This window comes from Hydractinia symbiolongicarpus, chromosome 7, assembly GCF_029227915.1.
Source record: "Hydractinia symbiolongicarpus strain clone_291-10 chromosome 7, HSymV2.1, whole genome shotgun sequence".
NCBI classification, from domain to species: domain Eukaryota; kingdom Metazoa; phylum Cnidaria; class Hydrozoa; order Anthoathecata; family Hydractiniidae; genus Hydractinia; species Hydractinia symbiolongicarpus.
Window position 1 is genome coordinate 4,774,608 of NC_079881.1, and position 27,374 is coordinate 4,801,981.

The following is a 27,374-nucleotide window of genomic DNA, read 5'->3' on the forward strand; positions in this document are numbered from 1 at the left end:
CTAGAGAATACTCAGTTTTAAATATATTTGTCGTTGATTAACCTGTGTCACACTTACTTAAGATATTTCAGAGTCACTTGAACTAGAAATACTTTCTACATCGTTTTCTTCGTGTGAGTGTGGATCACATTGCTGTTGTTGTTGCGAAAGTATGCTGCTATCTTCCCCACTCCTAATTTGTTCTGTTTCTTGAAAATGATCTGCGGAGGAACTTGGTTCACCCTGTTCTTCGCCCAGTGGTCTGTCCAACTTGTCTGCTTCTTTTCCGTTTTTATTTTGTTCATTATCTTCAACGATCTCGTACATAGTAAAACAGTCCACGGTTTCCCCAGCATTCATAAAAATATCTTGACATAACAGAAACACTCTGTGGCATTGTCGATACAAACGAAAGCGTATCGTTGGAAAATATCGATACGATAAATGAACTTTTCGATTTTCATCTGTTTTTAGATAATAACCTCTTCGTCTAAAAAAACCAGTGTGAATCTGACCACGTACACTGCGGGTCGTTTTTAAGCCGTAATCACGTAAAAGAATTATCGATATTGGCATGGTTTCTATGTACTCTCTACGGTGATATGGTTGCATTATGTAATTAAAAACTGTGTATTCAACACGAGTTACTTGGTTGACACCAATGAGTTTGAAATTCCCAAGAGAACTTTTATATCGAACTGAACGTGTCGTCGGAAAGCATTCAGACGATCTCTGTAGGAAAAACGAATCCGGTGAATGCACAACGCTTGGTACACGATCCAATGTGTGTAATGTTATATATATGAGACGCCATATATTATTCCGGAAAATGTCCAACACCTGTGTGGACGAAAGACGGTTTTTTGAATTCCAGTTATACCAGATTGTTAAACTTGAAGCTGTAGTGGACAGATCTGTTAGCATAAAAGTTGGATCATGCCAAGTTCGATAGCATAATTTTTTCCATAAGAATGTATCATAACAAAGTGATCTTGCGTATCGACTTGTCTTTATAAAGCTATACAAATCTTTAAATTCAAGATAAGATAACAAATGCAAGATTACTTCCTTGGGCAAGCAATATAAGGAATCCACCTTACTTAGGGGAATTGATATACCAGAAGATAGAGTATCACCATCAAAATCCATCCATCCTACATATGCTTTGTGTGCTGCTTCTCTGATTAGACATGACTTTTCTTTGATATAAGTTGCATTTCGTCCTAATTCTGGATTTGGGTGTCGTTTCATGTAATATGTCAAGAAATCTTCGGAGATATCCAATTCAGTATAAGGTGTGTATTCGCGGAATTCATTCGATTGAAATAAACGATTCATTAAACGGCGATGGCCCATGTTGTTCAAGCATGTGTTGGTTGAACAATGCTTGGGACTTACTGTACCCCTTTTACTATTTGACGTCACTACACCCCTTTTACATTTGACGTTGTTACAAACGATTCATTAAACGATGCCCCATGTTGAAGAATGCTTCGGACTACTTATAAACTACAATTCACGTCACAAAAGCATGATAGCAACAAAGCAGTTTTCGTTTCCCTCTACGTTGAAATAAAAGAAAATGACAAGAAGAATTGAGTGAGTCCCTGCTAAAAATTATGCTTGTAATAATCGAAACACCTATTTTGCATACTATGGCATCCTGCAAAGTCAAATGATGCGAATATGCTGCCCTTTTCACGGTTTCATATAAAAGACGCGATGCAATTATTTACAACATTCCGTATATGGACGAAAAACCACTGAAATAGGGATGTATTTTTTCACTACTTAACAAAGAAAACATGTGTGCACATTAGGAAATATTTTTTTAAAAGTCAACTTTATAAAATTCTATGAAACTATTTACATTCTATTAAAATTCCTTATATGCATTAATTACCAACCTCGTTCCCAGTGCTATACCTTTCTAATAGACAAACGGCAAGATGGCAAATTAAGATAAGGGGTTTATATAGCTTCCGTCCTAAGAGATCAAGGATGCCTGGATACGAGGTTGAAATTACCATGGAATGACTTTAAATAATAAAAACATCTATGGATACCTTGTCGGTCTAAACGTTTGCCGCCCTAATTATTCGGCATCCGTAGTTTTCGTTACCTCAATATTTCACTTGGATCATTTGGATCAACGAAATTTAAACTGATAAGGTATATAAAACTGGTGCAGTTGAAATGCTTTTAGGTCGATCACTGAGATATAAATATACCTCCATGCTTCGATGGTATTCTCTTATATCTAAAACTTCAAGTTATTTGAAAATTAATATTATAACCTTCCAAAACCGGGTTGATAGGGTCTGGGAACAAATGAAGTTCCACTTATTGTTAAATTATCATTTGATGTTTTTACAAAGTTACTGTTGTCGTTCCGCCTGACAACTTTCTGTTTCGGTACCGTAGTTTTGAGAGTCACTATTTGTTGTCTTGGTGAATTTGTTGGGAAATGTTTCACATCCGTCAACCTTTCCAAACCTTTGTTTTGTCGCATTGCTTTTCCATAATTGTTGGAGATGGTTTCCAAACCGCTAGCATATAGCTCACTTCGGTTAACTGAAATAAAAACATATGTTTTTAAAGGATGCACGCAAGAAAGAATATTTCCTCAGTAAATGTATATTTATAACAGTATTTTTTACTGGCATACTCATCCTGTATATAAATTCGGAAATAATAATAATAATAATAATAATAATAATAATAATAATAATAATAATAATAATAATAATTTAAGCATCGAAATAATTTCAACTTTATGTTTCCTTGGAACTGACAAAAAGTGTTTTTAATGGGTGCTCTTGGACGATGCCTCGATATCATTAAAAACAGGTAAAATATTGCTAATCACACAGTAAACCAGCCTCAAATACTTAAAGCCGGTTGCTATAAATGATATCTTAAGAAATGCAGCTAAAAATATTTGCATAAAAACCAACCTTCGGAAACATGTAATTTTCTGTTTTTGCAAAATGGGTATTAAGCCTATATTTATGTGCGACACAGTATACCTGTACTAAGCACTTCAGCCCAGTGTTAACGGCAAGCTGTTTCCAATGTTTCTATTTAACAGAAGCTGCACTAAAGTTTTTTGAAAAGGGTATTAAACATATGTGAATATGCCCGGATTAAAATTCATTTTTTAAGTTAAGAAGGATTGGCTAACTGTTTTCGAGACACAATATGTAAATTGTTAGTTTTTTTTTATATAATGATTTAGAAAAAATTACAAGACAGATACAGAAAATGAAAAAATACTAAAAGTACGACATTTAAATAGGTGTTAGACAAACCTAACTACCAAAATAAACAAAAATAAAATATAAGTGATATACAATATATTTTAACGCTTTAAGAAATGGGCAAGAAAAAAGTTTAAGAGAAGGGTTTGAAAAGGACTGTTAACTCAAAAAAGAGGTCCCTCAAATCTTCCTGCCGATTTAAGAAACACAATTGTGTTATTCAGTATAGATACGTTTTCGACCATATTAGTGTTTTCTTGGCCATAAAGAAGTACTCGCACTAGGAATTCATCAGAAAAATCGAAATATCACCAATTATTTCTATAATATTATCAAGAAGGAGTTTTCTTTGGTTACCATAAAAACTACAGCGCAAGAGGAAGTGAGACGTGGTTTCTGATTCTAAAAATTCCACAATTACATAAAGGAACAAGCGTATCAGCGAAGTTATGCCGATGCTTATGGTCCTTTAGGTGACTCATACTAACTCTTAAACGTGTTAACAATTTCAAATCAAGAGAGTCCATTATATTATAAATAGGAGAAGGTTTAGGGCGAATAAACTTGAGAATGGATTTTTTAAACAAAAGTAAAGAATCTAATTCCCTGATTGCTACATCGAGTTTGTTCCATTCATTTATCGAGTACGGTAAAAAAGAATTTTCAAAGTAGTTACTCCGTGATGGTATGCGATTAAATAAATTTCTACGAAAAACACTACGCGAACACACATAACCAGGCAAAATATCATTGAGATACTGAGGAGCATCTCCACTTGCAATTCTAAAAAATAAGCATAACCTACGATACCATCGCCTATCACGGAGACTTTCTAGACCTAGTTCTTGGTAAATTTTCTCCCTTGATGTCCCCCTTATAGCACCTGTTATTGCTAGAGCAGTATTATATTGAACAGATTCGATCCTATTACAGAAGGTGTCATTATGCGGCTGGTCATAAATTACATCCGCATAATCGTGATGAGGGCGCACAAATGACCTGTACATGGTAACAAGAGCGCTTCTGTGTAGGCTGACGAAAAGTTGTTTGATAAGACCAATACCTCTGTTAGCTTTGGCAATCTTCTCATTTAAATGATAATCAAAGGCTAATTTCCCATCAAGTGTTAGACCAAGGTGCTTTTGATAAGGTACAACTAAAACAGGGGCATTGTTGAAAAGAAGTGGGGGTTGGATTTTGGAGTTCTTTTTTTAGAGAAAACAACTTCTGAAGCCTGTTTTTTGAGGTCTGGGTTAAATGACATTTTCCACTGATGAGCCCACATATTAATGGCATCGAGGTCCCCGTTTAAATCATTACAAGACTTTTCAATAGAAGTTACAATAGAAAACAAGGACGTGTCATCAGCAAATAACTTGGTTAAAGAGACTAAGTTATTAGGTAGATCATTAATATAAATAAGAAATAACAATGGACCCAAAACGGACCCCTGAGGAACGCCAGCAAGTACATCCTTCCACGTCGAATGTTGCCCGTTGAGAACAACCCGTTGGTGACGATTTTTTAGATAGTTTTCAAGAACACTAAAAAGTTCTCCCTGAACACCATAACTTTTTAGCTTAAAAAGAAGGCCATCATGCCAAACTTTGTCAAACGCTTTAGACATATCAAGAAATACGCCTCTAGTTTCAAGAGAGGTCTTTCTATCAAAAGCTTTATATATTTCATGAGTAATTGCCACAGGTTGATTGACACAGGAATCTCCAGGTCTGAATCCGGATTGCTTATCTGTAAAGATATTAATACTCTGAAAGTAATTGAAAAGGTTATTGAAAATAACTTTTTCAAAAACTTTCCCAAAGATTGGCAGTAGTGATATAGGTCTATAGTTATGAACTTGCTGCTTGCTTGAGTTTTTGTGAACAGGAACAATATTTCCTTTTTTCCAGTTTTCGGGAAAAGTTCCTGACTTGAGGGCGTTTTTAAAGATGGCTGACAAAGGTCGAATAATAGAACCCCCACATATCTGAATCATTTTTATAGAGATATAGTCAAAACCATGCGCCTTGTTGGGATTGAGATCTTTTAAAATCTTCGATATATCATCATCGTTAAAAACAACTTTAGATATGCTATGATTAGTAAAGAGAGAAAATGGACGCAAAGTACTGCTGCTCGTTAAAGTACAGCACTGACTAGAAAAATATTCATTAAAAAAAATAGCTTTTTTTTGAAAGTCAGTTTCAAGTTTATCTTCAACAAGTAATAAGGGAATTACAGGTGTTTTTGACCTTCCCATAAACTGATTTAAAATTGACCAATACGCTTTGGAAGATGTTTTGGAGTTGTTCAGTTTGTGGCCAAAATTTGAGTAATAAGATTCCTTACGAGAAGCGATCAGGTTATAACAGCGACTACTGTGCTCATCGAGAACATTTTTGTCTTCCCGTTTCATACCCCTAGAGATGTATTTCTTGTATAACCGATTTTTACGACGTAAAGCTATTTTTATATAATTTGTCATCCAGGGAGAGTCTTTAACTTTACAATTGTTAGTTAAAGGTAGGACTTCCTCTCTTTATATCTACCGTTTATAGAATTGTTTAAAAAACTGGTTTAACACAAAGCCAACGAAATTCAATGAGACTATACTTTTTTTTTTGGGGGGGAATAGAATTTGCCGACTAAATTTAATTTTTAGTACCTAAATAAAATATTTGATTTTACTCACGTGGTTATCACGTGTAAACATGAAGTTATTTACTTTTGCTTACCTTTCGTGTTGAAATTGCTGTTCCACATTGGTTTTGTTTGTTTTGAAGTTTTATTGTAGGTTTTTGCTTTTCTTCTGTGTGTCAACTGCGAGTCAACCTTCCTACCTATTAATGCCTTTGCACGTATCAATTCCGCCGAAGCTGATCTTTTTCTTTCAGTTCTGTCATCCATCGTGACGTCGTTGTTTACTTTGACGCTGACAGTTTGGATTGACGAAGTACTATGCGTATCGTTTTCTCGGTTTAAAGATAGTATATGCTTTGGTAAGTTCGGCTGAATATACATATCCGAATTTTGTAATGTTTGGAGTCGCGGTGTTGTATATTTTGAGTCAGATCCCTTTGTTTGACTTGATTGCGTCGAATGTTCATAAATGAGCGACGCGCCGTCTTTATAAACAAACGTGCCACGACGTCGGGGATACCTACCGGCGTTATTACTTAGTGTGTCGCTTGATTTATCGTTATATGAGTTTACTGGAAAAGGATTTCTAGTCAAATTAAACTTTGAACTTGTGCTGAAACAAAGACAGAGTTAAAATTAGAAAACAAATGGGAATAACTCTGTAGTAACAAATAAATAAGGGACTGAGGACGTTCGTGTATTTAATACTTGGTGGTGACAAACACGAAAATAAAAGAAAGTCTTGAGTTAGTTTCTTAGTGGTAATTTCTTTTCAAATTTTGCAAAATAAAAATGTTATACTACAATTTAAGAAAGTTGAGTAAAAACTTTTCAATGGCGAACGAATAATCTTAAAACTACTTACACACTTTCTTGATCTGAGAAATTGCTATCTGTCCATTTCTTTTTAACTTTCAAATTCTTCTTCCCTGGATACGGCGATGTATTTGGTGACAACTTAGTTTCATCCACACGTGTAACCAACGGAGGGAGAGCTGGTACTAAAAATTAAAGTGCCGTAAAAACTGAGTGTATCAACATGTACAACTAGAGAAACCAATTTTTATAATTATATTATTCGTTAATCTGTGAAATAATTCACGAAATTTTCCCGTCGCAACAAAAGTCGATAAAAATATATCCCATTTGTTTTGTTTCCGTGGAATGGTTTTTTCTCGCAGACAGACAAACAAAATACGGTTATATTATAGAGAAGTTCAATTTGAAGCTTACATAACTTATAAGCTTTATAACAAAGGAAAAGTATTTTTTTAACAAGGTGGTGGAGGGTGGTGGAGAGTGTTTATAGAAAAGGAAAATATGGGCGGGTAAAATCGCCAGACACACTTGTGTCATATCAGTGTCAGAAATATTTATAGAAAGTTATATGCAACACCTTTAAGGAGAGCTTTCAGGTAAAATGTAAATAATTGTTTTGAATGTAGTTTGAGGGAAAAAGGTAGTATAATGAAACTGCTTTTTACCTTGTGTTCCGATTCGTTTGACATCCTACAAAAGAAAGCAAGATATTGTTGCATTGCACATCAAAAACGTCATTTTAAAACATCTCATCTCAAAAAATATTTTGGCCATTTGCTTGTTAATCTTTCTTGCTATTCCTTTTGTATCTCTAACAATTATGAAAAATCGAGGTTACAAAACAAAGGTTTGGAAATTTTTTTAGGTATTTGCAACTAAAAACATCCACATGCATTTACTCTACCGGCCACCTGCAGGATCAATAGAAAACTTTGAGAATCATGTGAAAAATATTCTTACTGATCACAAAGGCACGGGTAGAAACGTGTACCTCGTTGGTGATTTCAATCTAAACGTCCTTGATTTTAACACAAACAAATCTGTACAAAACTTTTTTAACTCAGTTTTTCAAAATGGGTTTATCCCACTTATAAATAAACCAACACGAGTGACGAGATTAAGTGCTACAGCCATAGATCATATCATAACCAACGATTTCACAAATACAACAATTAAAACAGGGATAATTAAAACAGATATTTCTAATCATTTTCCAATTTTCATTACGTCACAAACAACTCAATTACACAATTGCTCTGAAAAAATAAAAATAACAAAAAGATTGATCAATGATAAATCTATTAGTTATTTTAATAACCTGCTGTATTGTGTGGATTGGAGCCTTGTTTTAGAGAACAATAATGCTGATAAAGCTTATGAAATCTTTCTTCAAATATTTCAACAACAATATGGTCAGGCATTCCCAGAACAAACAAAATTTGTTAAAATTAAAACTTTGTTAAACCCATGGTTAACCAAAGGTTTGTTAAAATCATCTAAAAAGAAACAGCGCTTGTATGAAAAGTTTTTGAAAAGCAGAACTCTTGAGAATGAAAGAAAATATAAACATTATAAACATTTGTTTGAAACTATTAAGAGGCGCTCCAAGAAATTTTACTATAGTGCACTGATAAATAAACATAAAAACGATGCGAAGAAAACTTGGAGTATAATCAATGAAGTAATAGGTAAAACAACACTAAGCAAAGAAAAACTTCCAAAAAGGTTGAATATTGATGGAAATAAAATCGAGGACAAGTGTCTAAAAGCTGAGGAGCTTAATGATTTTTTTGTGAAAGTTGGTTCAAATCTGGCATCTCAGATTGAACCTAGCAATTTGAGTTTTAAATCCTTTCTCACTGTTAATAACACACAAATGGAAAATAACGAACTAAGTGAAAATGAATTATTAAAAGCGATCGACTCACTACAATCAAATAAAAGTCCAGGTTTTGATGACGTAAATAGTAACGTTGTAAAACAACCAAAAAAGTCTATAAAAATTCCACTAATGGATATATTTAACCTTTCCCTGCTGCAAGGATATTTTCCTGAAAAACTTAAAATTGCAAGAGTTTTACCAGTATATAAAACAGGCGAAAAGACTAATGCATCTAATTATAGACCAATATCAGTTCTTCCATGTTTCTCAAAAATACTAGAACGCATAATGTACAATAGATTTTACTCTTTTTTAACTGCTAATAATATTTTATACGACAATCAATTTGGCTTTCAAGCAGGTCATTCTACTGATCATGCAATAGTTAAACTTGTTAATGAGATATCAAAGGCGTTTGACGAAAACAAGTACATGCTAGGAATTTTTATAGATCTAAGCAAAGCATTTGACACCGTAGATCACAAAATTCTACTGGAAAAACTCAAAAACTACGGTATCCGCAATTCCAACATTCGCTGGTTTGAAAGTTATTTATCCAATAGAAAACAGTACATTTCCTTTGACGGTGGAAGTACAAACTACAAAACAATCATCTGTGGAGTTCCACAAGGTTCCATATTAGGACCACTCTTATTCCTTATATATGTAAATGATTTAAACAAAGCTTCGAATATTTTACATTCAATTTTATTTGCAGATGATACAAATCTGTTTTATGCACATGTAAAAACATTATTTCGCACAGTCAATTATGAACTCTCTAAGCTGGCAGAATGGTTTAAGGCAAACAGACTGTCCCTAAATATTTCTAAAACAAAGTACACACTTTTTCACAGGCACAATAAAAAAGATGATATGCCATTGAAGTTTCCTGATTTATCTATTAATAATATAAGTATAAAAAGAGCACAATCCATGAAATTTTTAGGAGTTATTCTTGATGAAAATGTTACTTGAAGAGAACATATAAATATTTTAGAAGAAAAGGTCGCAAAGAATATTGGCATCCTATTTAAAGCAAAATTTGTTCTAGATCAGAATTGTTTAAAAAACATATATTCTTCTTTCATTCACTGCTATCTAAATTATGCAAATATTGCGTGGTGCAGCACCAACGCTACAAAATTGACAAAATTACAAAATAAACAAAAACATGCAATCAGAATTATTTTAAATGTTGACAGGTACACTCACTCCAGAGAGTTATTCAAAAAGATCAGTGTACTGAATGTATACCAACTAAACATTTATCAAACTCTTATTTTTATGTTTAAGCTTGAAAACAATATGTTACCAAGAGTATTTAATGATATGTTTCAGAAGATACAACATAAATATCCATCCAGATTTTCAATTAACAGTTTTTTTCAACCTAGAATTAATTATACAATCACAAAGTTCTCTATAACTAGCAGAGGACCTAAATTGTGGAAAACATTTCTTGATAACGACATGAAAACTATTACATCACTTAACGAATTCAAACATAAACTAAAACATAAACTATTGACTACTGACAATCTATGTTTATTTTAGAACGCACGACAGTTACAACGTACGACACATATAACACAACTCCTTATCATCTTCAATGCTAACCTTTTATATAGGTTGGGGGCTTGGTGATAAGGCTATTATAGCCTTCTTCTCGCTCCTGCCATTTTTTACCTCTCTAGCTAATGTTTTTAGCATATGCAATCCTATCTTTAGATTATACGATATAATAGCTTAAGATTTGTATTTTATTCTTACGGAAAACTGTAAATTCTACAACGGCAAAATAAATTAAAAAAAAAAAAAAAAAATTTGCAATTTATACTTATACTCTGATTTTTTCACTCTTTTACATTTTTTTCTCGTCTCTTGCATAGTTATTAATCAAACGTTCTGCAGAAAGTTTTCTGTTTCAACTACCAATCAAAATTTTTAAAACGCTAACATCTTTACTTTCACGGAAATTGACAAAATTTACGCCCAAACGCTGAGAAATGTGGCCCCAACTGGCTCTAATCGCCTCTTATAACGTAGGGTAGGATCTTAGGATAAAACTCTGTAAACGAGGCATTTTGCTTTTTTGATAAATTTGATAGCAGCGCTCCGTTGGCTGCCCCGTAATAACGGCTCAGGGGCAACAATAACCTGGGGACGAGGTTGAGGAGTCTCTTTATCTCTGTACAGTGAATTCAACATTAGCTTTTTAAAATTGTCAACCGTAAAACAAAGTGGTAAAATAAGGAAACTTTAATTTTGCGGTTTAAAGAATATTTTTCCATAACAAATTTCTCACATGTAAGGCATTCAGCGAACAAACTTACATCTTTAAAGCATGTTGAGAATTTTAGCGGACTTCTTAATATTTAAATCATGCTGAGAATATCTATTTATAATACGACGTCAGAACATTTTAATTACGAAGGCGTGTTGATTGAGTTAACAATAAGGCGCCCCATTAACCATTCATTCATTGTGCAGTGTGAACACTTGAAACTAGCACGCGAAAGAGAATTTTGAAAAAAAAGAAGTATATTTAAAGTTAAAAGTCGGTCTTAAATCCAAAAAAATATTTCGTAGTAGGTTTCATTTGGTCGAGTGGAAAAAGGATTATCATAAGCTATTTAATTTCATATTTAATTTCGATATTTAATTTCAAAAGCATGATAAATTTTTTTTACTTGGGAAACTTCTTAGGTGTTGTAGGCGGAACGATTGCCGAGACACGATTTTTCCCAGAATCCCGTTCTCATTAATAACTGTACTAAAAATCACTTTGTGTTTATATGGGTGGGTTGGGTGAGCGGGATTTTAGCTCAGGTACACCTAGGAAGAACAAGATTTAAAGAAAACATATTCCATATAAAATCATCCCGAAATATGTCCTGTCCCGCCTCTCATACAAACAGCTGCTTAAGCGCGTAAACATTTTGTCGTCAAATTTAATCACTTTTTAAAAAAATTATTTAATTTGTGGACGCGTGTGTAATTGAAAAAAAAGAAACTTAAATTGTGAAAGGAGACATCTATAAGCGCTTATTTATGTTGATCATTTACACAGCTAGACATTTTTATGGCGTGAGATTTTTACTGACCACCATTTTCACCGAATTTATTCTTTTGCCGACAAAGTTTTTTGCCAATTTTTATTTTTATTTTTTAAATGCATCAATTTAGTTATATAAAAAAGAAAATCTGTTATTTTCCTGTATAATGCCTTATCATCTACTTTTATTTCAAATTGTGTGCAGACGGCTATTTTTATTGTCAACTGAGTGGCTGAGAATAATAACAAAAACATAGAAGGCTTTAGGAAATTTGATGACGTCAGCGGTACATACACAAAAAAAATTTTTAGACAATCTTTAACTCATTGCATCTTTTGTTAAGAGCTGAGAACGTGGATTAAAATAATGTAATGCTGACTTTTTTACCGACACTCCAAGATTAAAGTCTGCTAACACAATAATTAGTAATGTTTTCACATTTATGTCAGAAACGTAAAAAAATCAAAAACTTACAATCGCCAGACCAGCCATTGGAACATCTTGTTTAACCTGTTCTTTATACATTTGATAAAGTGATTCCAAATCAAATGGGTACTTCAAATTATTACCTAAAGGAGGAACAAATAAATAATCTGCTAGAAATGTCAACATGAAATTGCAGTTTCTCTATACAAAGAAAATCTTGAAAATTGAAATCAAAGTTTACGAATATGACATTCGAAACCAAATGTTTAAAAACTAATGAATAAAAAAAAAACTGAATAAAAATTAAAGTTTCAAGTTTTATTTAGAAAGAAAACAGCTTGCTATTGAGGGTAGAAAAAATAATTCATTTAATGGCCCCATTTTAAATGTTTTCTACCTGTATTTTAACGCATGCGCAGAATAATTTACAAATTTAAAACTCTCACATAATATTCCAGAATTTAAAAAAATTTACGTCTTGAATTAAATATAATTCTCAATGATCTCAACATTGATTTTTGAATCAACTCTTCCATGCGGGTTAGTTACTAGCAACAATTAGCAAAATCAATCAAAAGTTGTTGACCTATTGCGTTACCGTAAAAAAATCTGACTTACTAGTCAAAACATCACCCTATCTGCATTAAATCGTCAACTTTGTATGACTGTGACCTACCTTGTATAATGTCTCTTTGTAACTCCACAATATCATGCACTACATTATTTCGCAGTTCTTTTCTCTGTGTTGTCAAATCCTTATGCTGAAGTAAATATTCTCTCATCAACGCTACAGACTCGAGCTCCACATTTCGAATTTGAAAGTCGTGTATTTTACATAACGCTTCTAAGATTTCACGCCGGTCTTCATTTGATATTTTATTTTGAAAGGACTCTTCAAGATATTCTTTCTCCTTCTTTTGTTCGTCAAGTTTTTCAGCTAAATTTGTTTTTTCATCTTCAATTTCTTCAAGCCGTTGTTTTATTGTTAGTATTTCGTCTCGCGCTGCAGTAACATCGGCAGGCTCCGAAATGTTTTTATTATTCTTATCAACAAATTGTTCATGGCGCCGAAATGGACTTGCATGTTTCGCGCGAAAATTCTCTTTAATAATTTGATTGGTTGTTTTCATTTTACCAGTCTCGCGTACACGCCTTCTAGATTCTTCTTGCTCCCACCTACAAAAACAACACAGTTGAAACTTTGAAGAAACTTTAATCTGTTGATTATAAAGTGAAACCTGATATATCGCGCGCAAAGCGCGAAAAAAGTATCGCTTTTTCGTGTATCCTTAGCACGAAGTAGCGAGCTGGTAGCCATTATAAACAAAATGTTGCAGTTTTGGAACTTACTCTTCTATAGTCAAAAGATGTCTCTGATATTCCACGCTGTACTGAAGCGCAGTGTCTTCTAAATCGATTATTTCTTTCCTAATAAAAAAAAAGTTCAATAAAAAATCAACAATTTTAACTGAAGAAAATTTTTTGAAGAATTCAAGATTTTCCAAAATAAAAAAGGAAATTTTTAACGGAAGAGAGCGGGTTAATTTCACCAAGAGTGCAACTTTTCTCCTTGGCCATTTTGGTGCATTTTTGGATTATTATTTTTTTTAATTTCGTGATGCGAATACACACAACGAGATATTGAATAACAACATCACTTCAGCACATTTGTGTTTTCTTAATTAGTACTATCATAAATATTCTGTTATGTTTATATTTCCTTAATCTTTTGCAAATATGGAAACAACTGCGGGATCCAGGACCCACTTTTCCTGCACTTCCATGTCGACGAGAACGCTTCTAATGTGCCGCACAGGTAGCAATGGTATGCAGCATCCTTGTCATCAACGTAAATTGACCAAATGTTAAAGCCAATACGATATTTAACGAGCCTTCTATCACGTGGAATAAAAAAGTCTTGAGGGATTAAGAATGTAATAGGGTTCAAACATGCTGACCGTTTAGCTGTATTTCTCACGTACTAAATAGCGGAAAAACTTGCAAAGGAAGGTTTACCTAATCCAAGAAGCTTCAAACAAGCTTTTGAGAATTTTGGGATTAAAGTACTTTAAAATAATTTGTAAATACAAGGACTGATGTGTGAATTTTAACCAGTAAGTTCTTGGTACTACAATGAGTCAGGATACTTTATAGCTGTACCTTAATTCCAACTGTTCTTGAAAAGTAACTTTTAATTCTTCTTTTAATTTTTCCATCACATTCGCACTTTTCGTTCTGTTGACAACTGTTCCTGAAAAAACGAAAAAATTATATTGGTACAGGCTTTTTACTAGAGCTATCGAAACACGAGCCTCGAGTCTGACTATAAAGAAAAACAGGATAAATTCCCAAGTATAAATTTCGAGACAGAGAAGGTTTTAGTTTAAAGTGTCTTGCGTATAAATGGTTATTTCACATCACAAAAAAAAACAGCCAAAAAATAAAAAAAACAAACAGAAAAAAGGTTCAATTTTATGATTGCTATAGCTCTGGTTGCTAATAAAATTTCAAATTGTAGTTACACTCGTAAACACTAGTTTCATCATGCTTTCATCAATGCTGCGTGCTCCGTGCTAATCTTATGATTTTGCTATCAGTTTTGACCTTAGGTTGCCCACGATACTTACGTCTTCGAGAATTTTGACTTATATAACTGGCGAAATATATTATTTTCCTACATATTGCCAATCACTTTCTTGTTTGTCAAAAAGATATAAAAACAATATAAATGCTAATAATAGTATGTGGAAACCATGTCTGGCTGATAAAGACCTGGTTGTTATCAACTTACTCGCACTGCTACGATTTATCGAATCAGCTTCCACCAGTTGGGTTTTTAGTAGAATTATCTCCTGACGCAAATCGGATATAATGTTTTGATACTGTGCGACATGGTAGTTCACGCTGTACTGGTTTCGTTTAGCTTTCACTTTTATACTTTTTGCACGGTCAGCATACGCCAGCGTATTTCTTGACTCTTCAAAGCTAAGACTAGCTGGACTAACGTGAGCTATCATGACAGTTTTACAGTTCCCGCCCAGCGAATCCTAAAGCAATGAGAATTTGTCAATCAGATTTAGTTTTTAATTTGTTCTCCAAATTGTATCCTAACCTCTATTTGATTATTTCCTTTTTAAACGTATTTTTTTAAAAGAAACCCGTTTTTAAGAAACTAGGGGCGAAGCTTCCATAAAAATAAGAAACTTTAAGCATCGGATTTTTTCGGCTTCAAAACATTTTAGGAAACTAATAAAAGTAATATTCCATCAAGTATCTTTCGCGAACTTTTTTTACATACGCTTGTGTGATGGAAAAACGTATGGAGGCAAGTCGATATCAAGAAATAAGAAAGTTTCAGTACTAAAACTGTCAAAAAATTAAGTATCAGAGCTTCCACTTTCTTCAAATAAAAAAACGTGTATTACATACATTTTTTATTACATAAGTTTTCTGTCAATGATATTTTTGGATATACGATCAGATTATTGAATGTGCCGTGTGAAAATATGATGCTATCAATAAAATCAACATCCTTGTTAAAATCTTTGAGAGATTCGAGGATGCAACCTCAACGACATGTTATATGCAAACAAGTAACTTAAGAAGGTTACCTTCAAAAGTCTAGTCAACTTGCTGTCTCTGTAATTCACATAAGAACTTTTCCCGCCTTTCTCGGCTAAAACAAATGAAACGAAAAATTTAGTTTTGCGTTATATATTTTAGCATACACGCACACACAGTGTACCATACATCTTCTTGCAGTGTGTATTAACAGTCAATAGACATTTCGTGTATGTCATTAAATTCAAAAATCAACAGTCTGTTCGTAACATCATTCTTCTCAGGGCATGTTGTCTTTTTGATAAATTTGACCGTAAAAACGGCTCATGGGCCACAAGACCCTGGGGAGGAGGCTGATTTCGTAATGACGTGTTACTGTGATGGTATCCAGTATTTCTCCCCCTTTCAAATGAAAACAATTTTTACAGAGCGTAAGTGTCATTCTCAACCCCAAAGCTCTTTGAGATAAATTTAAGGTTTTAATCTCAAAGAGCTCTGCGGACAAGAATGTGTAAATGTAACATCTTTTTTACACATAGAATTACTGCGTGTACGATAATTAATTAAGTTTTAGAAAGATTTCAAGTTACTTACTTAAAGCGTTGATGCAATTTCCAAGCGCAAGTAATGAACGATTAATGTGTGCTCCTTCGATAAGTCTTTTCCCTTTGTTCTAAAAGAGGTTTGGAAAGCAGGTTAGTCGGGATTAGAACAGGAAAAAAAATCAAAACAAAAACTAACATTTTTAAAAATATTAGTTCTACACACCTGGGTTTGCGATGCTCTTTCGGAGCCGGCTAAATCGATCATGAAAAGTTTCGCGATTTTTACTTCATCCGTAATGTCGCGCACTCGGCTTCTTTGTTCAACAGTTACCTGTGAAGTGAACACAGAGCTCAAAGTATTTAGCAAGTTTCATGGATGGATTGGGTATCAAGTGGAAATCCTTTTTTATAGCAAAAAAAGTATGTGAATATGTGGATATTACACGAAACACTCTAAAGATTAAAGGTAATTAAATCTTCTATTTAACACAAACAAACAAACAAACAAAAACATAAATTGCAGGTATTGTGTTTCCCACCCTCGTTTTAGGGCTTTTTGACTTCTTGATATGAAAGATGACGTCAAAAACTATTTTGCGTCGTTTTCTCTCATACTAAAAAGACAAAAAACCCTGGTGACGAGGGTGTTGGTATTCGTCTTACTTGCAAGATAGCATGAGATCTTGACGATGTTTCATTGACAGCGGTTGGTTCGCACATGCGCTCTTTATTACCACGTGACAATAACTCCATGATTTCTGATGTTGTGAGAGCTTCATATTCAGTGAGACCGGCTACTTGTACGCCCTTTGTGTCTTCTCGTACATCAAGAAAATCTGAGGTTGGATTTAAAAGATCGCGTACCATCTCGTTGTAGATCTAAAAAGATGAAGAACATTTAACATGCAATAAGTACAACGGTTAATGCGACAAATACTTTGAAGCAGATATTTCTCACAATATTTAACGTGACAACAAGACTCTGGATAACAGAATTCATGTGAGCTAATTATCAACATCATCGATAACAACAACGCGAAATTATATTTCCCATATTTTTATTATGATAACTTACTAGTAACAGCCAAAGTTTTAATTTTTTGTTAGGGGTGCAGGGTAAGTCTTAGTAGTACAAGGGCGACAACCGCTTCAATTAGAAAATAGTCTACGATCTTAATGTTGTAAGCTTTACTCAGATCAACAGATTGTACTTTATTACAAGCTCGTGAGCTTGTATTAAAACGCAAATGTGTCCTACAAGAATAGAATTTTTGCCTCTCTGAGCACCGACACGGGAGTAGTCGTGTGTTCAAATCTCATCTTGGTAACTATTTTAACTTTTTTTTTCTTTTTACTATCTCGCCTGCGAGGATGTGTTTCCAACTCGTAACTAACTAACCAAATGGTCAATTGCAACGTCACAAATTTAAACTTCATACCTAAACTCTCTAAGTACTTAAAAGTCATCGGCCAAATTTGGTATTTGTTTGCGACAAAATTTGGCACAGTTAACAAAAAAATTATGCTGAACATAATAGTGACATCGTAATTTTGATTTTTGTCACCTAATTGTTATTTTAGGCCAAAATTGGACCAAAAATTAAAATTACTTTATTTTCGACAAAATTTGGCAAAGTTAACAAAAAAAGTATCCTGAACATGATAGTGACATCAAAATGGTAATTTTTTGCCAACTAAATGCCGTTTAAGACCATAAACGTTCCATCGCGCGACTTTCAACCATGAATGATAGGCTGCATTTTTTATTTTTTCTAGTAATATGGTTTTTTAACTAAAGCTATTTCCTTTTTCGAACAATTAAGATCGTATATTATTTTTCTTTATTTTGCTTTTTCTCACTAAGTGACTTTCTTATACCCCGTTGTTTTTTTGTTGTTGTTGTTTTTTTTTTGTTTTTTTTTTGGGGGGGGGGTTACTGAATTTCAAAAATTTTAGGTGGAGCTTGTGGTCTTTCTTCTTCCTGTCAGTCAGTTTACTCCAGACTGACCTAACGAAAATTGAAATTTCGAGGAATTTTCTATCAATATTATTGCCTATCCGAATAGCAAAATATGTCGTGTCTAACTTCGTAACAGAAATCACAATTTCATAGACAGCTTTTTATAAACTTTGTTGGCGAGGTTGTTTGCGTATATCATACGTCTTGTTAAAACTGGATCAACTTTATTATTCATATTCGGTTCAGGAGGGTGCATATTTCGCCTCCTTACCATTTACTTCTTAGATAGATATTGGCCATTACTCAAGACCACCCCTTAAATTTCTATGAAATCCGATAATCGGAATTTTTTTTGATAAGATTATCCTTAGAACTTAAAATAAACAACGCCGCTTAACTTCATCAAGGCGAATCGTTCGGTAAGGTTCGGAGACGTGATTAACCCGATTTTTTCGGATTTTACCCGCAAATTGCAAAAATCAAATTTTTTTCATGTAAATTATGTAAAAATCAGAAATTTTGCGAAATTACTTTCATTTGAAAGTTCAAACAGAATGTTAAAATTAGTTCTTATACTAAAGTGATAGAATTTTAAGCGAGTTAGCTAATCAGCAGCTTACGTTGAAAAAGTGCTGACATAAGCAAAAACTTACTGCTAACTTTTTGTTCTTTTTATGACGTACCATAAGTTTGATTTCCTACTAAAGGTTATGCGGGCACGGATCCCCCCGGGTTAAATACTCCGGACCAAATAGTGTTAAGATTATAATAGAGTTACGTTGTTGTCTTTTTGTTGCAAATATCGAATCAACCTTTTTTCAATCTTAGGGTGGCTTTCCAATTAAATGAAATTGATCGAATCGATCTGACGTCAAACAACGAAAACTAGACGTTACACGTCAAACAGTTCAATCAATTTCGTTTAAGTGGAAACCCGCGTTTAGAGATAGAGCGCCTAACCGACACATTGCGTTATAATTAACTCTGATGTAATATACGATGCGTACCTCCAAATACGACATTTTGACACTATATTTCTGGTCATGACGTGTTCGATGCATTTCTTGATAAAGATAATTTAACGTGAGAACCATTATACCAGGTTCAACATCTGTTCCAACCATTGTATATGTTTTGCCAGCTCCTAAAAATAAAGATAAATTTTAATTCGAGAAAATTACCTGGTCATACTTACTTTGGTGTTTATTAGTCTTTTGGCAACAAAATATGGATTTCCTTTTTTTAACATTACATGGTCACACCAATAAGAGAGTTGGAGTCGAGTTATGTTTCTTCGTGTTTTTTTTTTTTTTGGAATTCCATTCAAATTTAGTATAATCCGTTCTGTTTCCAAAAAAATAAGCAAAATTACCAGTTGGCCCGTAAGCAAAAATAGTGGCATTGTAACCATCTAACACAGATTCAACTAAAGCTTTTGTCGTTTGATTATATACTTGACCCTAAAATAATAAAAAAAAAACAGATGAAGATGTAATGTTAAACTTCTAAAATAAATAAATAAATAAATAAATCAATAAATGATGATTCATTTAGAACCAAGAATAGTACATGTTGGCCGCAAGTTTTATCGCTACACAATCCTGGTCGGTATGTTGAGACAAGACGGCTAATTTTAAAGTTCACCACCACAAGCAATGATATAGGCTAATTCTATATCAGAGTTGCGCATTTTGATGAATGCGGATCTTAGGTTAATTGGTGAAACCGAAACTCTTGAAATGTGCTAATCGTTGCTGACATCATCATAGCCATTTTCTTTAAAATTCAACGTTGCTTATTTCGTTAGGCGTGTCTGCGTGCGTGCGTGCGTGCGTGCGTGCGTGCGTGCGTGCGTGTCTGCGTGCGTGCGTGCGTGCGTGCGTGCGTGCGTGCGTGCGTGCGTGCGTGCGTGCGTGCGTGCGTGCGTGCTAGAGGATGCAAGTAATAACATGCAAATGCTCCCCACCTGACCTACATGTGTGCAAAAGTTGCGATTTTGCAGCCTGCCAGCCGCAGAGCATTGACCGTCAGATACCTTTTGTTCATATTTAAAGAATGATGAAAAAACTGTTTTTGTCTCAATATTTTTGACCACGATTGTAACATCATTTTATTTGATTAACTTTTGTCAAAAATAGTAGTGGTATTTTTATCAAAACTGTGTTTTCACTACAGTATAGCATTTTTAAATTGGCTGATTTTGTATTATAGAAAGTATTTTTGCATGCGTTTTCTGTTTGTTGTTCTAACATTTTTATTTTTTTTATTTCATCTCAGTTAGACCATAAGTGACTGTAGATGACTAGGAGATTTTTGTTAAAGAAAGTATTTCTTAACCATGTTCCGCTTTTTCAATTGGATTATTACAAGCTCGTAAGCTTGTTACAAGCTCGTAAGCTTGTATTAAAACGCAAATGTGTCCTACAAGAATGGAAATTTTTGCCTCTCTGAGCACCGACACGGGAGTAGTCGTGTGTTCGAATCTCATCTTGGTAACTATTTTTACTTTTTTTTTCTTTTTACTAACTCGTAGCTAACTATGTCCGAAATAATCAATTGCAACGTCACAGATTTAAATTTCGTACCTAAACTTGGAAGTCATCTAAATGACGTTTCAGGCCAAATTTGGTATTTGTTTTCGACAAAACTTGGCACAGTTAACAAAAAAAGTATGTATGCTGAACATAATAGTGACACCATAATTTTGATTTTTGTCACTTAACGTCATTTTAGGCCAAATTGGTCCAACAATTAAAACTATTCTAGACAAAACTTGGCAAAGTTAACAAAAAAAGTATGCCGAACATGGTGACATTAAAATTTTGATTTTTTGTCACCTAAATGTCATTTTAGGCCAAAATTGGTTCGAAAATTAAAATACTTTATTTTCGACAAAATTTGGCACAGTTAACAAAAAAAGTATGCTGAATATGATAGTGACATCAAAATTTTGATTTTTGTCACCAAATGGAGTTTAAGCTCATAAACGTTTCAATCGCGCGACTTTCAACCATGAATGATAGGCTGTATTTTTTATTAGCAGAAATTGTAAAATTGGGTTGCATTGTGGATGTTTCATAGTTGTGCATTTTCAATAGCGAGATAGTTTATGCAGCGCCTGCATATTGTTTATTTTTTAAAAAGATAAGATTAGTGTTCACAAGCTTTATTTAACTAACTGGTAAAGTAAAGGTGTTTCCACCAAAGTTTTCCAAAGTGAATATAGGCAGAATTAAGGTCTCCCCAAATGCCTGGAAAGTAGTCTGCGAAAAATAAAATTTCCACAACAATACGTAAGAGAAAAACGAAGACGCTCCACCATATATAAATAATTACGAGAACGAAATTCTTTTTGTAGCGAAAAGAATTTCTCGTTCTCGCTTTCTTCTTTCCGTCAGTCGGTTTACCCCAGACTGACCCAACGAAAATTGAAATTTCGAGGAATTTTCCGTTCAAGAAGATCTCACAAATCAATTTCGAAAAATAACTGCGTAGTCCACAAGAAATGTTATTGCCCATCTGAATAGCAAAATATGTCGTGTCTAACTTCGTAACAGAAATCACAATTTAATAGACAGCTTTTTGTAAACTTTATTCGCGAGGTTGTTTACGTATATCATACGTCTTGTTTTCTGCTTATATTAATCGCCTTTATTTGAAATTGCGAGAATAAGTTGGCACTATCAAAAAATTAAGGCCATAAGCAAGGCCCGATGTAATAACACCACATGTAAATTAGGACCGTCTTATATATGGACTAGTAAGAGAATAGCTAATTTTAATAGTTAGATTTAAGTTGTAATTACTGATATTTAAAATTCAATTTTTCAAATAACGATATTTTAAGCCTGGTCATGTATTTTTTATAAGCATATCCCAATAAATCTTTTTTGCTATAAGCATAACCTAAGCATATTTTAAGCCTGAAAAAGTACTTTTCATAAGCATCCTTAAAAGAGAAAAACATGTAATAAAATGAAAATCTACGTGGATGAATAATTTATTGACGTGTAGTTCGAAAGAAAATTATCAATGGGGAACACATAATATATATGCATTTATGTATAAATTTATATATGCACAATTCAGCATTGAGTGTGTCTGCATATTCCCGCCAAATGAAGCGCTGTGCAACACACCGCACGTTATCGGTAACATCATACGTTATCGAGAAAACGCCGTAAATTAACGGTTACATCATACGTTTCCGACAACATCGCACGTTATCGGTAACACCGTATGTTATCGACAACATTGTAAATTATCAGTAACAACATACGTTATCGACATCATCACACATTATCGGTAACACTATACGTTAACGGTAACAACATACCTGAGAAGAATAGGGGCCAAACACATGGTCGAAAACGAACGTCTTTTCGCGTGATCGATTTACGCGAAGTATATCGTATTCGTTATCAGACGGATCGAGCATGCACACCATCTTGAAAAAAATATCGATTGTTAGATATGTTGTATTCACTCTGAGCGCACACAACCTTGTCCCCAGTATTGGTTCTTTTATCAGGAATATGAAAAAGAACATAAAAGAACCTGGGGACGAGGCCGTAGAGCGTGCTTTTTATAAGCAGTACAACTATTTACACTGTAAATTAATGTTTAAAACTAGTATAATAATGTCATAAGCAGTGAAAAAGCAAAGTGGAGATAGAAAGTATAAAGCAAAAATAGATCGAAATCAGTAAAACGGTTTGAAAATTAAAGCCACCTACAACGCCGCGTAAAATTAGAGACGGGGGAGAGAGGTACTTACGTAAAATACCGCGTACAATTACATAGTACCGATGATTCTTATGTTTCATTGCTGAATCATTTTTGTCATTTCTAAGTCATTTTTGATGACAACATTGTATAAAAGTAATATCCAAAAAAATTTTCTCGCTGGTAAAGCGTTGTTTTAATTTTAGAACAATTTTTCAAACCAACACCAATTCATTATCGACTTTCGAACATTAAATGCGTATATATTATTGATTTTCGAACATTAAACGCGTATATTTTATTGATTTTCGAACATTAAACGCGCATATATTATCGATTTTCGAACATTAAACGCGTATATATTATCGATTTTCGAACATTAAACGCGTATATATTATCGATTTCCGAAAAGACATCACTAACGTTATTCTCAATTGCACTGATGATTTCTGCACATCCCATGGAGACCTCCACATGACTGATTGGGCGGATCCTTACAGCGACCTGAAGGTAAAGAAAAAACAGGTTAACAAAAAACAAGCAAGCACGCAAAAAACCACATGTAAATAACAAACCAGAAGATTTTGGCTGGTGTTTTTACTCTTGACTGCCATTCCTGCTTTGTTTTTGTTTCATTCGCCTGATATCGTGTTTTCATTTGTGGAAAATACACACGGAATCTTATTTCATGGCAGCGAATGTATTATTCAGTAGTAAAGCTTGAAACATAAATTTTTTATATCTGTTATATGTAACTAAACATTCATGGAATCTATTTCACAACCCAAAAGGTAGTGAAAAAACGAATCTTCCATGGTCAAACTCTCCTAAGGACGCCTCGAAACAAAAAGAAAGATTTTAGGTTATAATGGTTGTACATTATATATACTGAAACCTTATTGGTTAAAAAATTGTTTCTGATGCACGTGACAAAATGACATTTTGTTTATATAACTATTTTTTAAGAATTTGAAAACTGTGCTTACAAATTCTATACAGATATCTAGTATTCACAAGTTCTATAAGGAATTACTGCACATATTCGCGTATTCAAAAAACTGCTTCAAAGTTTATGAGTTGCTAACAAAAACAATATCTTATTTAGTGTCAGCAGTACATAAATACAAAAAAAATCTTTTAAAATTGTGTTATGAACCCTATGTAAGGGATCCGAAGTGAGATTTCCGAGATACCTTACTCCCAAAACATATTTTCATTTTAGTGACTGTAGGCAACTCCGTACCCAGTATTTTGTACTTAGCGCGTTTCTGGGTTATTGGAACCTCTCCAAAACCTCAGAAGCCTAAGAACGAGGTCGGAATGTGAAGGATTAAGCAAAGTGGACATGAACATCGCGATTTACTGCAAGCAGAAGAAAACGTATTCTAACAACTGTACAACAATGACCTTCTTTAAGTTCATTCTACTTATGTTTTCGTAGATGACTTATTTAAACTACGAAGAACTGGTAAGGCTAAAACTCTTTGGAGATGTCTAAGCAAGGCTATGGTGCAGCACTTTTTGTATTGCTTAATACACTACTCTATTTTCAACCAATCAGATTGCTACACACAACTCACCGCAATTCTGTTCTTTTTTTTAAATCTTGCGCTTTTCGAAAATTTCCCAACCATTACTGTTGAGAATTATTTCATTAAAAAAAGAAATTACAAAAAACGTTATCTTGTTTTCACTTTAACTAGATATGAATATATATAAAAAAAATAATTCATACGATACACACTTCTAAAAGCGTTATTTCTTTATTTTCAAACGTGTTTTTATTTTTTATTTTATTTTATTTTCTATTTTCTCTCTATCTCTCTCTTTTTTTTCTTTGTTTATTTTTCACGTTTCTAACAAGTCTGAACAATATATCTACAAAAAGAAAGATAAAAACACAATGCATTCACAGCAAGCAAGAATATCAAAAAACGAAAAAAAGAAGCTGATAAGAAACAACCTTGTACCCAATCTCTCTCTCTCTCTTTATCCCTGAAAAGAACCTTCGCTGCTTAGTTAATTTTATTTTTATAAGAAAAGCAACAAAGAACAAAGCTTCTCGAGATCTTCAATCTCGTTCCCAGGGCTTTTTGTCTCTCATCAGCGCTACGCCTGTCCGATATGCAAAAAGAGACAACAGATCTTGGAAACAAGGTTGGAAGATCGCCTTGTTGATACACGTTAGAGTTAAAACTTCTTCTGGAAGAATCTAGAAGTTCGTTTTTGAAAGGTAAAAGTTTTTGCTGGCGTCAGCGTCGCATTTATTAGGTTTGCTCTACAGGTAGATATATTTACAATATTTCATTCACGTAGGATCAAAGAAGAAGCACGTTCGGCGATAATGTTTTATGAATCATCAGCCACTCTCTATCACAGGGATCGAGATTTAATCCTATAAACGTTCTGGGCTTAATGTTTACAAATTACAAGAAAGAAAGATTTTGCATACGTTCTTAATTTTCTCTTTAGTAATAGCCGTATTTTGTCTGTCTGTCTGCGAGAAAACGATGTGTTACGGAAACACGAAATGCGATATATAAAGGACGGGCGATCCTGTGCACTTTTCCACGGGTGACCGATTAGTCTTATAATAAAAACAATAGTCGTGTATGTGTTGCGTGTGTGTTCTAAATGGCTACGCGCAACTTTGTTCTAAGGCACCTGTAAATAAATTCATGTTGAAGGACAAACCATAAGTTTCTCCATAGGTGAATGGCTTTGCAGTAATGCGTAAAACTCGAAGTAAAAGGTCCGAACTTCACACTTGGCGATGACCAGTTTCAAGAAACTAAAGTCTTCCTGTATTTGTTAGAGGGTGTATACAGGGTAAATTATGAGGGCTTTAAGATGACTATCGAGATCCCAACAGGTTTTTTATGTTGATACTGACAGTAGGGATATAAAAAGACATATTATTAGACATATCGAACCATACGATAATCTCTGAGCCTCCACAGTGAGCCTTCCTGTATACGAAGTCTTTCAGAGTCGAAGGAGACCTTCCGCCGATATACAACTATAGCCTATGCTTTTCCTCTATTTAATCTATCAACAACCATTTAACAAAACCTAAATCTACAACTCTTATTGAAACCTAGATCTCCATGCTTCTTGTATCATTTTTGTTCTAAACTTTTTATTCTTATTGTTGTTATTATTATGTTATTATAGGGATAAGAACCATTGTATAATGGAACCCGAATAAATGTCAAAAAAAAAAAAAAAAAAAAAAAAAAAAAAAAAAAAAAAAAAAAAAAAAAAAGCGTCAGATGTTTTTGGATGATTTTACTGTATAATACAGGAGCAACTTACAATGGTTTCTTTCCGTTCATAATAACTAATTAATGCTTTTATGTCTAAATGACGTCACACAAAATTGTGTCTATTCTAAATCGACGTCTACACACAATACATACAACAACACATACAACAAGACTTAGAACTAAATCAATTGTGGTATACGTGGCGTTTGATTAGACTGGCCCATTGTGGCTAAATGAACAAAATTTGGACACTTTGCTCTCAGTTCTCAATGATAATTTTTTTTAAAAAAATACACGGTTGTCCACGGAAATTTTTAAGATAAATAGCAAAAGAAGGAGAGACCTAAGACGAAGCTGAATAAATTTCCCAAACATAACAAACAATTGTCTGGAATTTTTAACCTCGTTCTTAAGCCTTTTTGTCTCTTACTAGCGCAGGAGAGAGGCAACAGGCTCTGGGATCGTGGTTGCGTAATTTCAATAAAAATATTTGCGTCACAAAATTGGCAGTTTTGACTCTTTTCGGGATGGAAATCAAGACAGATATTATAATTTAATAATATTTGTCTTATCTAGTTTCAATTCTCCTATAGCTCTACATTCATATAGTCAATATAAATATCCAACAATCCCGTGTGCTGTAAGTATAACTCGTGCTGATATGTTGTTGTAAATATGGTTCGTACTAAAAACGACGGTTTAACAGAAAATTATCTTACTATACAGAAAAGTGTTCGTATCCAGTAAAACTCATTTCCATTCCAATTCTGGATAAAAATGTCTTAAAGTGATTACAATGTGGAGTTAGCTTAAGAAGTTTTATATTTTGTGACTATTTGAAATTTTATTAAGTGTCGCCAGAACCTAATACTAAATCAAGTATAAAGATTTACAATATCCGAATTCCAATTTCATTATCTTGAAAACAAACAATAAACAGTAAGCATTCTCTGAATGACAAAGATTGAAGAAATGTTTCGTAATATATAGGAGAAGATAATTTTTGAACCAGTTTCGTGTTTATGAGCTTCTTCACACCAAGTCGTAATATAAGTTCAGAAAAATCAGGTTATTACTTGGTCTTAGTGTAAATAAAGAACACATACCGTAAGGCTGTCTTCCTTGTTCTTCATCATCAAGTTGTAAACAGGTTAAAACAGAGGAGTTTTTCTTTTGGTTCATGTGTGATTTTAAAAATTTATAACATTTGAATTCAACATATAATTCTTTAATATTTTAATAGTAAAATAAA

The 27,374-nt window shown here is 33.5% G+C and overlaps 1 protein-coding gene across 2 annotated transcripts; it reads right to left on the reverse strand.

Moving 5' to 3' along the window:
- Positions 1-1,789: 1,789 nt before the first annotated feature.
- On the reverse strand, positions 1,790-27,374 carry LOC130648676 (kinesin-like protein KIF19). 2 transcript variants are annotated; one of them, XM_057454736.1, is made up of 18 exons: positions 27,229-27,374; positions 23,280-23,360; positions 22,468-22,578; positions 19,504-19,591; positions 19,139-19,275; positions 16,835-17,050; positions 16,395-16,502; positions 16,221-16,299; positions 15,677-15,741; positions 14,857-15,112; positions 14,226-14,316; positions 13,416-13,493; positions 12,742-13,241; positions 12,114-12,208; positions 7,364-7,388; positions 6,745-6,880; positions 5,975-6,492; positions 1,790-2,553 (listed from the first exon to the last, which is right to left on the reverse strand). In XM_057454736.1, exons 1-18 carry the CDS (start codon positions 27,256-27,258, stop codon positions 2,270-2,272), a joined length of 2,898 nt encoding a protein of 965 aa, XP_057310719.1. In that variant the 5' UTR covers positions 27,259-27,374; the 3' UTR covers positions 1,790-2,269. The 2 variants fall into 2 exon arrangements, with proteins under 2 accessions (XP_057310719.1, XP_057310718.1); XM_057454735.1 differs by lacking the exon at positions 27,229-27,374 and adding an exon at positions 24,437-24,624.

Excerpts from the sequence above, each read along its gene's own strand:
- LOC130648676 (XM_057454735.1), bottom strand. The coding sequence starts at position 24,490 with ATGGTTGGGAAATTTTCGAAAAGCGCAAGATTTAAAAAAAAGAACAGA. Across the intron at positions 22,579-23,279 it reads TCAGTGCAATTGAGAATAAC|ATGGTGTGCATGCTCGATCC; the intron begins GTTAGTGATGTC and ends ATTTTTTTCAAG. Across the intron at positions 2,554-5,974 it reads CAGCAATTTCAACACGAAAG|TTAACCGAAGTGAGCTATAT; the intron begins GTAAGCAAAAGT and ends TTTTTATTTCAG.